This window comes from Capsicum annuum, chromosome 4 (genome assembly GCF_002878395.1).
Source record: "Capsicum annuum cultivar UCD-10X-F1 chromosome 4, UCD10Xv1.1, whole genome shotgun sequence".
NCBI classification, from domain to species: domain Eukaryota; kingdom Viridiplantae; phylum Streptophyta; class Magnoliopsida; order Solanales; family Solanaceae; genus Capsicum; species Capsicum annuum.
This window is the reverse complement of record NC_061114.1, coordinates 13153202-13165348: the sequence shown is the minus strand read 5'-3', so window position 1 is coordinate 13165348 and position 12147 is coordinate 13153202. Positions and strand designations below refer to the sequence as shown.

General features: G+C 35.1%; 1 protein-coding gene across 1 annotated transcript; it reads right to left on the bottom strand.

Moving 5' to 3' along the window:
- Positions 1–1594: 1594 nt before the first annotated feature.
- On the bottom strand, positions 1595–2206 carry LOC107869137 (secreted RxLR effector protein 161-like). Its single transcript, XM_016715702.1, has one exon. The coding sequence runs from the start codon at positions 2204–2206 to the stop codon at positions 1595–1597; it is 612 nt and encodes a 203-aa protein (XP_016571188.1).
- Between the last annotated feature and the right edge of the window lie 9941 nt (positions 2207–12147).

Genomic DNA, 12147 nt, shown 5'->3' with positions numbered 1-12147 from the left:
GCAGGAATTCAATTCAAAAGCTAGCCGACTAAACGGTGATGGAGTTTATAGAAGAGAATATGCAGAGAGGTTGATTATTTTCATGTAAAAGACGTGCCTTATTGTTTATCAAATGGTTAACTTAAATAGTTGTTATTACAACTAAAAATAGGAGGAAAAAAACCTATTTCTACCAAAAATATAAGTAACTAATTAGTTTCCTACCAAAGATAGGAATCCTAATTTAACTAGGATTTGTATGTAAAAAAAAGCTGGAGAAAAAAGAAAAAATAGGCGGCATTGTTGAAGCAACTTTCCACTCTTACTTTTTTCTCTTTACTCCTCTCAACGTCTACTTTTATAAAAAAAACTTTTTTATATTTTTCTTGGCCTTTAATTTTATTTTTATTTTATCAACCTTTATTTTTTTTTTCCATTCTCTCTCAACTTCTACATTTTCTTTGATTTTTATTTTTTAAATATTTTTCTTCCTTTTCTTCTTTTTTCGCAATTTTTTTAATTTTTGTTCTTTTCTTCAATTTCTTCCAATCAAGTTACATCTCATGAGAAAGAGTTGACACTATCAAATTATAAAGTCAAGACTTATGACTTTCAAACAACAAGCTATGTTTCATGGACAAGAGTTGACACTACCATATTGTAGAGACAAGACTTATGACTTTCAAACAACAAGTTATGTTTCATGGGCAAGAGTGGACACTAACACATTGTGTTTTGATTTATGAGATGTTCTATAACTCTTACCTTAGAGGCAAGACTTAGCTCAAGGACTTTCAAACAACAAATTATTCTCCACAGGCAAGAGTTGACTCTACCACGTTATGTTTGCATTTATGAGTTGTTCTACAACTATTGTCTTAGTGTCAAGACTTAGCTCAAAGACTTTCAAATAGAAAATTATGTCCCACGGAAAAAAGTTGACACTACCACGTTATAACAAAATTATTGAGCTGGAGAAGTGATGGAACAAGAACAGTGAAGGAAAAAGAAATAAAACAGCAGAAAACTTTTACTTGAATAGAAAATATGGCGACAAAAAATTCCGAGAGGAAAACAGAGCAGCTTTTAATCTGTATATATAAAATCCTACTGCAAATATAAATCCTGACTAATAACGTTTTATTCCATCTAACTTACTCCTAAAAGTCATAACTTTCGGGCCACTTTATAAGGTGAACAAACCTCACTAAATAACTATTTTGACCTGGTAAATGCAGTAAAATAAATAAGACAATAAGTTGCACTAATTTGTTATACTCACCCTTAGTTCAAGCTCATGATGAACTACTCCTAGAGCATCTAGAAAGTATTGAAACTTAGACTTCTCCAAAGCTTTAGTGAATATATCTGCAACTTGAGCGTTGGTGCGAACAATTGTCAGTTCAATATCTTCACTTAAGACTTTCTCATGAACAAAGTGATGGCGGATCTCAATATGCTTCATTCGAGCGTGAAAAACTGGATTTGATGCAAGTTTGATGGCACTTTCGTTGTCACACTTGATTTGCACATCATAGTCTACTTTATAGTACATATCATTGATTAGCCATTTCAACCAAATGCACTCTTGTGCAGCCATGGTTGCTGCAATATATTAAGCTTCGGTGGTAGACAAAGCAACAACATCTTTCTTCTTGCTACACCAAGACACCACTGCTGACCCGGTACTAAAACAGTAACCTGAAGTCGAGCGACGATCATGTGTATCACCTTCCCAATTTGCATCAATGAATCCACTCAATAAAAAAGTATCACACCTCTTGTACCAAAGTCCATGACTAAGAGATAATTTCACATAGCGCAAAATCCTCTTCGCGGCATTTAAAGGAGAAGTTGTTGGATTTTGCATAAATTGAGAAAAGACACCAACAGAGTCAGATATTTCTGGCCTTGTGATAGTCAGATAAATCAAACTTCCAACTAGTTGTCGGAACTTTATCGCATCCTTCAAAGCCTCGCCTTCATTCTTTTTCAACTTGAGATTTGGCTCCATTGAAGTAGCCTTTTCTTTCGACTCCCCCATGATGAAACGTTCTAAGAGACTCTCCGCATAACCTTTCTGAGAAACAAAGTAGCCTCGATCTGATTTTTCCACTTCCAGACCAAGAAAACATCCAATTTTCCCCAAATTTTTCATCTCAAAACGAACAGACAAGTCTTTCCTTAGATTAGAAATTTCTAGTTCATTATCTCCAGTTATTATCATATCATCAACGTATAATAATATCAGGAGATATGCATTTGATTCTAATTTTATAAATAAACTAGAATCTAAATCAGATACTCTAAAACCACAAAAGATAAGGTATTGAGCAAATCTACCATACCAAGCTCATGGTGCTTGCTTGAGGCCATATAGAGCTTTCTTCAACCGACAAACATGACTTGGAAACTACTTAGAGACAAATCCATGAGGTTGCTCTATATATAATTCTCAATCCAACTCTCCATAAAGAAATGCGTTATTTACATCGAGCTGCCATAGCTTCCAACTTTTGAAAGTAACTAGCGAAATAAGTGATCTTACTGTCACCATCTTCGCCACCGGACTAAACGTCTCCTCATAATCAATTCCATAGTTTTGAGAAAAACCACGAGCAACTAGATGAGCTTTAAACCTGTCAATGGTACCATAAGATATTTTCTTCAATTGAAATACCCATTTGCAAGTGACTGGATTCCATTTTTTTGGTTTGGGTACCAATTCCCAAGTTTCATTCTTGTCTAAAGCGTAAATTACTTCTTGCATCGCTCTTTCCCAATGTGGACAGCCCTTTGCTTCTTCATAACTTAATGGTTCTTCTGCAGTTAGTGCTTCTGTAATGAAACATGAGGTCACAGAATAACTTTTAAGTTTGACCTCATAATCTTTGAGGTAGTCCGATTGGTTTTTCTCCCTTGTTGACCTTCTTGCTGCTTGTTGTTCACTATTTCCTTCCTTTGAAATGCTCTAACTTGGAGATGCAACTTCAGAAATATTCTGATTTTGAGATACACTTTCTCCCTCTTCACTACAAGGTGATGGCACATTTACTTTAGGAAATAATAACTCCAAATTATCTTGATCATCACCCAGAACAACAAGCTTTTGAGAAGAAAACAAAGATGACGTTTCATCAAATACCACGTCTCTAGAAATGGTAAACCTATTTGTCTTTGGATCCATGCATCTCCAGCCCTTCCCATAAAAGTCATAACCAACATATACACATTTTCTTTCTTTCGGATCAAGTTTGGTTCTGTTACTTCTGGGAACATGAACATAACAAGTAGAATCAAAAACCCGAAAATAGTTCACATTTGGCTTCTGACTATATAAAAGTTCAAAAGGCGATTTCTGTGTACAAGTCCAAGGAGGAAGCCTGTTTGTCACATGGCATCCACATTGAATAGCTTCTGCCCAAAGCTCCTGAGCCATGAAGGCAAACTGAAGTAAGATAAGAAATCTTTCTTTCTGCAGCTCAATTCTGCTGAGGAGTATCTGGACAAGTCATTTGACGAAGAATTCCATTTTCATGACAATACTGGAAGAAGTCATCTGACATATATTCTCCACCATTATCACTACGGAGACATTTTATCTTCTTCGCGAACTCATTTGCAAAAACATTTTTGAACTCCACAAACTTGGATAATGTTTCGCTCTTTTCTTTCAAAAATTTCACCCAAGTAAACCTGGAGTGATCATCCACCAACACCATAACATAGAGATGCCCGCTATAACTTGGTGTTCTTGTTGGTCCCATCAAGTCTGTATGAACCAATTCAAACAACACGTTTCTCCGATTTGATGACTTTTTGAAAGGAAGACAATGAGATTTTCCATATTGCCAGCCTTGACAAATCATGTCTTCACGTACATTCTTCAAAGTTGGCATGCCATCTACCAACATTTTAGAAGATATCTTCTGCAACATTTGGTATCCCACATGACCCAACCAAGCGTGCCAAATTGCGGCACTATCAGTTTGGCTTGTTTTCTTTATATAATCTTCACTTGTTGACATAACAAACAAAGAACCTTTCCTCTCGCCAGTAAAAATAACATCAGCAAATATTTCTTTTATATTTTCAAGAACCTTGACATCAGTAGGACCAGACAATACATATTTTCCAGAATCAGTAGTTTGAGGAACCGAGACTAGATTTTTCTTCAAACCTGGAACATGATAAATGCCCTGCAACTTAATACTTTTGGATTTATCACCAGCAACCTCAATCGTCACAACAACTTATTTTGCTACTGGATCTGTCGAGTTATCTGCTGGGATAATCACTCGATCTCCATGATGTTCTCACATCTCTGAGAATAGAGAATCATCTCCAGTGACATGATGAGAGCACCCTGAATCAACGATCCACTCTTCCCTCTTATTGTTGTTAGCATAATTGACAAAATCTTGTGCTAACTTTGTTCAACAACTTCAATGCAAAAACATTGTTCCCATTTCATTTGCTCATCTCGGTCATTGGTGCACGCAACATTGGCTTTAGAAAGTTTTACTCGATAGTTTTTCTTGATGTGGCCAATTTTCCCACATCTGTAGCACTTCCTGTTATTATGTGAATTTTCACTTTTTTCCGTGGTTGTTTCTTCTTCTTTATTTTTGTTCCAAGTTGATGTATTCTTCTTGTTCGACTTCTCTTTAGAAAATAGAACATCCTCAATTTGAAGATTCTTAGCCATTTGTTTAGCAAAAGCTTCTTGATTAGAAAGCATGTTCTCCAATTCCTCAACAAATGGTTGTTGCAGCTTTCCTTGAATGGAAGTGACAAAAGGACCATACTCCTTTTTCAATCCACGAATAAGATAGCGTCGTAGGCGCGACTCACTAATCTTCTCTTCCAGATCAATCTATGAAATTTCAGCATAGATACTTTTAACTCGCAAAAAGTAATCTGAGATAGACTTACCTCCCTGTTGTAACATTGCCAACTCATTCTCCAATAGTTACGGCCTTGCTGTATTTTTCTTGGTAAACAGCCTTTTGAGCGTGTCCCAAACTTCTTTTGGAGAGACAGCATCACGAACACGATCAATAAACTCCATGCTCATAGAAGTCCTCAAAGAAAAGAGTGCTTTTCCGCACTTGATCTTCCATTTCCTTCGTGATTTGGCATTACCAGGAGTATTGGCTGGGATTATTGAATCAGTTCCTACAGTTAAATCCCACAGATCCTGACCTTGATGGTATGCTTCGATACACATTCTCCAATACTTGTAATTAGTGCCTACAAGTTTTTCTATTTCATATTGAGTATTTCCCCCGTTTGAGGCCTCCTTTGCTATAAACGACAAAAGCTTTCTCTTCACACTTTTCAAACTTCTCCAACAGAGTAAACTGATAGACAAAAAGATAGAAAAGAAAAAAATTCCTCCCTTCAACCTTGCTCTGATACCATATAACAAAATTATTGAGTAGGAGAAGTGATAGAACAAGAACAGTGAAGGAAAAAGAAATAAAACAATAGAAAGCTTTTACTTGAATAGAAAATATGGCGATAGAAAATTACGAGAGGAAAACAGAGCAGCTGTTACTCTATATATATAGACTCCTACTGCAAATATAACTCTTAACTAATAACTTCTTATTCCATTTAACTTACTCCTAAAAATCCTAACTTCCAGGCAACTTTCTAAGGTGAACAAACCTCACCGAATAACTATTTTGGCATGCAGTAAAATAAATAAGACAGTAAGTTGCACTAATTTGTTATACACGTTATGCCTTCATTTATCAGATGTTCTACAACTATTGCCTTAGAGGCAAGGCTTCGCTCAAAGACTTTCAAACTACAAATTATGCCCCACGGGATTCAACTTCTTTTTGGCATAACCCCTATGCACAAGTCCAAACTTTTTTTGTCATATAGTTAAATTTATGTTGTATATTTATAATAAATCAAGCTTTATGAAAATAGTAGACAACGGATGTCACGCTTCATTGCTCGCAATTGAACAATTAGGAACAATCTCTTACCAAGAAAGACTTGGTTGACTTGCAGTCTTGGACAAAGTCTTTGGAGTTTGGATCAATTAGAAGAATAGTTTTTCCACCACAATTAAGGTTGAAAGACATAAATATATTTGGACACTGCTATAAACCTATATATATCTAGTTTTAAATATATTTATACGTACACCCATTTTGGTTTTGATTTTAACAACTTCAAATTTAATATCTGAAATTACATATAAATGAAGTTTAAACATTTTTACCTAGCCAATCTTGCAGAAATCTTTGGAATTTGGTATGATTAGTGGAATAAACTTGCCACCACAATTACGGTTTGCACGACTTGGTTGATTCCAATTATACATTTTTGATTGCTTGAATGTGAAAATGGAAGTGTCATTTGAATGAGAATTGACTTGCCGTCTCGCAAACGAATTTGGAGTTTGGACCTATTAAATAAATAATTTTGTCATCATTATTACATTTGTAAGTTGGTCAAGTCTTCAAGGCCCACATAAGTTAGGGAACCAATTAACCAAAGAGCCAAATGACAACAACCAATAAAAATTAATGTTGTGAACTTTTTAATAATAAAAACTTATTAAAACATCTCTAAAACAAGTAAAAGTTACCGTCAAGATTTGTGGTAGGATGGATCTTATAAGTCCTTTTTTAATTACAGGTTTCAGGTTCGCATGCCGGATGTGAAAACCCCTTTAATGGGCCTTGCATAGCACGAATTCGAATTAGTCTCGGTTCCAATGCAAATACCCCCACTGAACAAGTATTTTAGGACATTTATTTTTTGAATTGTAGACAAGTAAAGATGAAAGGCGGGAGTAACTTTTTGTTAGATATATCACTATACTTTTCATCACACAGTTGCAGAGAAAATGAAAGCAATACTTGGTTCAATTGCAGTATTGCAAAAGTCAATGGAGTTTGGATGGACTAGAGGAATAATTTTGCCACCATAATTACGGGTTCACAACCCACGTATCCTGAAAAAAAATTTAGAAAGCCAAGTAACTGAAGAGTTGAATGATAGTAACAACCAATATCATATAGAAGTGCTAAATTAACTTCTACAAAAACTAACTAGAATGTAAACGTCTCCAAATTCTGTCCTAGAGATAAAAGGATAATAATTAATAAACAATGTTATGATCAACTATATAAGATTATGCTTATCATGTAAGAATATTTGTTGAACGTATAGTGTAAGTTAACAAATGTAACTTTTTAGAGGAAGATGACGTACCATTTTTGCACCACACAATTCTTGAGAAAATAAAGACAGACTTGGTTGACTACTTGACTTGCAAAAGTCTGGCTGATTAGGGGAATTTTCACACCGTTTACAATTCTGATTGAAAAGTAAATGAGAGAAGGTGTATGGCATTTCAGATTAAACAGTAGATATCATAGGACGACAATGCTGAAAGAACAATAATTATATCACATCAAGCATGAAATTTGCCACAATTAGATTTCCTTAACACATAAACAGTTTAAGTGAAGTAATAGAAGTCAAATACAATGAAAAACAACACTTTTATGCCATTTGGAAAACCTGTAAAGAAAAATACAATTTCAAGATAATAAGCGAATCCTCCATTTTAAACTAACTAAAAACATATAAAATAAAAGAGATAGAACATGTCTAGAAAACATGACTTAAGAAAAGTTCACAAATAAAGTGTTTAAAAGCTATTTTGACTTAAAAACGTTTAAAATAAGACAATTCAAACATGCTCTAAATGTTGTTTACTTCTTTAGAAGGGAAAAGACTCAAATATGCCATATAACTATGAGAAATGATTAATTTATGCCATTGAACTATCAGAAATGGCTCATTTACGCCATCAGTTAAAAATTTGGCTCATTCATGTCACCGTCATCATAAAATTAGCTCTTTGATGCGATTACTTTTTAACGGTGGGTTTTCAAAAATAATTTTTTCACGTGACATTTTATTAGAGGTCCAAATCATTAATTATAATAAATCTTATTAGTTTCAAAATAGAGATGCTTTGGAAGAGAAAAGGTGCAGAGAAGTTTATTTTTCTTTTCTGGTAAAGCGGCTCATTTTCAGCCACTAATGTCACGACCCGAGCCGAGGACCTGGCCGCGATGGGCATCTTGAACCATGAAGGCCCGAGAGACCCTTTAGCATGTAATCATAAGCATAATCCATACATAAATCAAAGTGCGGAAGATATAACAATGTTCATTGGAAACTTATGTTGTTTTCAGGTACACAAAAATCTGTATTTTGGCAAAACAACTTCAACACAAGTTCAAGAATAAATGAAGAACACTTATGAAGTTTCCAACATCTTCAACACAAGATCAAAAATGACCTTTCAAAGAAGTGTGTTTTCAGTATTTTAAAGAAAATTAGATGGAGCAGAAAAAGCCAAGTCCTCCAAATTTACCGAGTGTCCTTAAGGAAATAATTCCTCTCAAGTACCTGAGGTTGCGAAATTTTCCTTCCATGATAAAATGGCTTAACAATCCGATTGTAGTGGTACCCCAAACGATCGGATTCTCTTCGAACTCACTCAATAGTTAGATAATCACACGGAGTATTTTAAAATACAAGAAATGTTTTCAAGTGTAGAAAAATTGTGAAAAAATGCAGGTTTATATAGCCATTAAGTGCCCCTTTCGAAAGGTGTCAATGGTTCACCGGAAAGGTGTATTCTTTCTGAACAGTCATGTCTATCCATTTGAAAGAGTGTGTCTTTTCCGTAAGCCACAATCATCCAAACAATCATACCTTTTCCTAAAATAGTGTCTTTTATTTGAAGAGTTGTGTCCCTTTCAAGAAACTTTTCATTTTCCATTCACACCAATTGAACCCGACAATCCCCACATGAATGGGAATGACTACTCTTTATAAAACTTTATGGAAAAGTATATGATCATCAAGAAAAAACTAATTGCATCTGGATAAGTGGGTTTCCCTTTGAACTTTTGGTAGTGAACATGTATCAAATGCACTCAGTCAATCGGTAGATTTGATATCTTTGAACCATCAAGTTTTAATGTACACCTAGATAACACATGTCACACAACCAGAATTATACCATTTATGGTTCTCACGGTTTTGTTCATTTCAGCAATGAACACGTCCCGGTATCATTAGAGCTTAGAGAATAGGCCTTTACTAACATTCTCCTTGAAGCGGCTTCCACTTCGCCCTCACTTAGGTGATTTCTAAATGTTCAATCCTATTGATTAAAATATTTGGTCAAATCTTCCAAATTTAGTTAATCATTAAAAGACTTCACACCATAAGTCTTATCCTTGTCTATAAAACATTGTCTACATCATGAGAATGGTTGGGTATATTGACAATGTTGAGCCTATCAGACACAACTTTGTTTGATCTCCTTACACCTAATTCTTGGGATCTATAGTCTGCTAGGTAGAGTTACTGCCATGCTGACTTGTCCTAGGCCATAAACCCATTCCCTTGGATGTCCTCTCAACTCCTTCACTAGTTAGGCCTTTTATAAGTAGATCCGACACATTATCCTTTGACTTCACATAGTCAACAGTGATAATTCTACTAGAGAGAAGTTCTCTAACGGTATTATGTCTCCAACTTATGTGACGAGGTTTGATACAAGAAGATCAAGGAACATAAGAAAAGGCTCAAAACAGTCCACAAATCAAGAGGAATCCGAGGACCCCTTTGAGAGCTAGTTTCTGCCAAACAACAACACAAGAATACAAGGAAACAAGGTGTATTTATACACTAAAATAGCCACTAAAACATGATGAACACAAGATAACAACAATAACAAATGGTTAGAAGATACTTGAACAACAATAACCAAACGTTTTCCTAAACTACACTAACTAAGACATGAAATGTATAGATAGATAGTGAGACATAACCTACAATAAGACCCAAGAACCCAAAGATATATTAAATCTAAGGACCCCTAGAATTTAAGATATCAACACCACACTCTTACGGAGACGCGAGAGAGATTCCACCGCTCAAGCACCATGTTTTCAAACAATACACATTCACAAATTCCAGACTTGCCATGTCCTAGTTTTGGCCTTGGGAGCTCTCTCTCAAGAGAAGTGTTCTTGTTCTTCAATATCCTAAGACAACTAGCTAAAATAAAACCCTAACATGTTCCTTATATAGTCATTACAAAATGGAATAAAAAATATCCATAATACCCCTTAAGGGTGAGGTGCCCCTCAAGTGTAAGAGTGGACTGATTTTTGGTGTGTTTTGGACCTCTTCTACACTTCAATTGCACACACCAAGTCTCAGGACCCACTCTCATAAGTCTATATCCGTAATTATTCTTGTATCATCCTCTCCATCTTGAGAGGAATTTGCCCATAAATTCACGGCTTCATCTTGTTCAATTGGCCACTTCAAAAGAACTACCCAAAAAGTCTGGAAAACATGAAGAATCCGAGTGCTTAATAACAACAAGTCTCGGCCAACATCTTCATTTAGCACCTCGGCTTCTTCTCCATCTTGAGAATTACCTTCAATCTTATTCGGCCCAATTAAGTTTCAACCCTAGCCAAGATAGCACTAGGAACATTATTATCCATTGTAGCCAAGAAGTTACCTACAAAAACACAAATAAATTAGTTGTACAAGAAAAGTTCTCACACTCTCTCTTTATTTCCTTACCTCTCGAATTCCTCACACTTAACCTCACAAGTGTTGTAAGTTTGCTTGTACTTTGGGAGGTGTTGAGAGGTGAACCAAATGTTTAAAAAGACTAAGACACACAAAGGAACGTAGACACGAAGAACGGTTTTCAAAACTAATTTACAATCTAGTAAACGGTCACTAGTTTGTAAATTAGTATTGGAATCAACAAATGAAACTAAAGAACCAAAACTTGAAACTAGAAGATAAAAATTTGAGCTAAAATTTGTTGCGTGAACAGTATTTATAGTGACGTGGCAGTTTACAATTGGTCACGAACCACACAATTTGTTCATCACTTGAAGTTTTAATCTTTACATAATTTTTTGTAATGGATGACTTGATATTGGAGGGAAAGTAAAGTCCTGTAACCTTTGAACTTTTCAAACTCAAAAGGTGAGATTTGACTTTACTAGTCCCACAAGACATAGTCCCTTGTTTTGAGGGAAGTTGTTGAAAAATGTTTGATAAAGTCTTTGGTGCTTGTAGTCTTTCAAGACTAACAAGTCACACCCCCTTTTTCCTTCACCTTTATGGATCAAATAAACACTTTATTTTAACAAGACATAAAGGTTGTGAAGAACATCAAGAACTACAATAATATTCCCCAAGAACAACAACAAACTTCAAGAACAACCAAAAACATCCAATTTCCAAGTCCAAATCCACAATACTTTTACGACACCAACTCACAGCCAAGCTACAAAAAATTCAAAAAAATTGTTTTTAGGTCACCAATCCTCAACAACAACACAAGGCCAAGCTTAGAACAACAATAACATCACAAGGACAAGTTGGAAACTACAACAAATGTAAGCTCAAATCAAGATATAGACTCAATGTGTTAGTGAGAAACAAAACTAACACTTAGAGACAACAAAGAAAAGTAAAAATCTCAGCCAAGAAAAAACAAGAACACAAATTTCGGCCAAGAACACAACATGGACAGATTGCTTGTTTTTTCTAGAATTTTCAGCTTTCAACAATTTGTTTTTTTTTTTTCAACTAACAAGACCAAGATTGATCTTGTGGGAACAAGATCAAGCCATGCTCTGATACCAAATGATACAAGAATAACAAGAAACACAAGAAAAGTCTCAAAGCAATCCACAAATCAAGAGGAATCCGAGGACCCCTTTGAGAGCTAGTTTCGGCCAAACAACAACAACACAAGAATACAAGGAAACAAGGTGTATTTATACACCAAAACAGCCAATAAAAAATGATGAACACAAGATGATAGACAAAAATATGATAAGGATAATAACAACAATAAATGGTTACAAGATACATGAACAACAAGAACCAATGGTTTCCCTAAACTACACTAACTAAGACATGAAATGTAGATATAGATAGTGAGACATACACTACAATAAGACCTAAGAACCCAAATATATATTAAATCTAAGGACCCCTAGAACTTACGATAGCAACACCACACTCTTACGAAGACACGAGAGGGATTCCACCGCTCAAGTACCATCGTTT

Bases quoted from the DNA above. Each gene is read 5' to 3' on its own strand.
- LOC107869137 (XM_016715702.1), bottom strand. From the start codon at position 2,206: ATGATAATAACTGGAGATAATGAACTAGAAATTTCTAATCTAAGGAAA.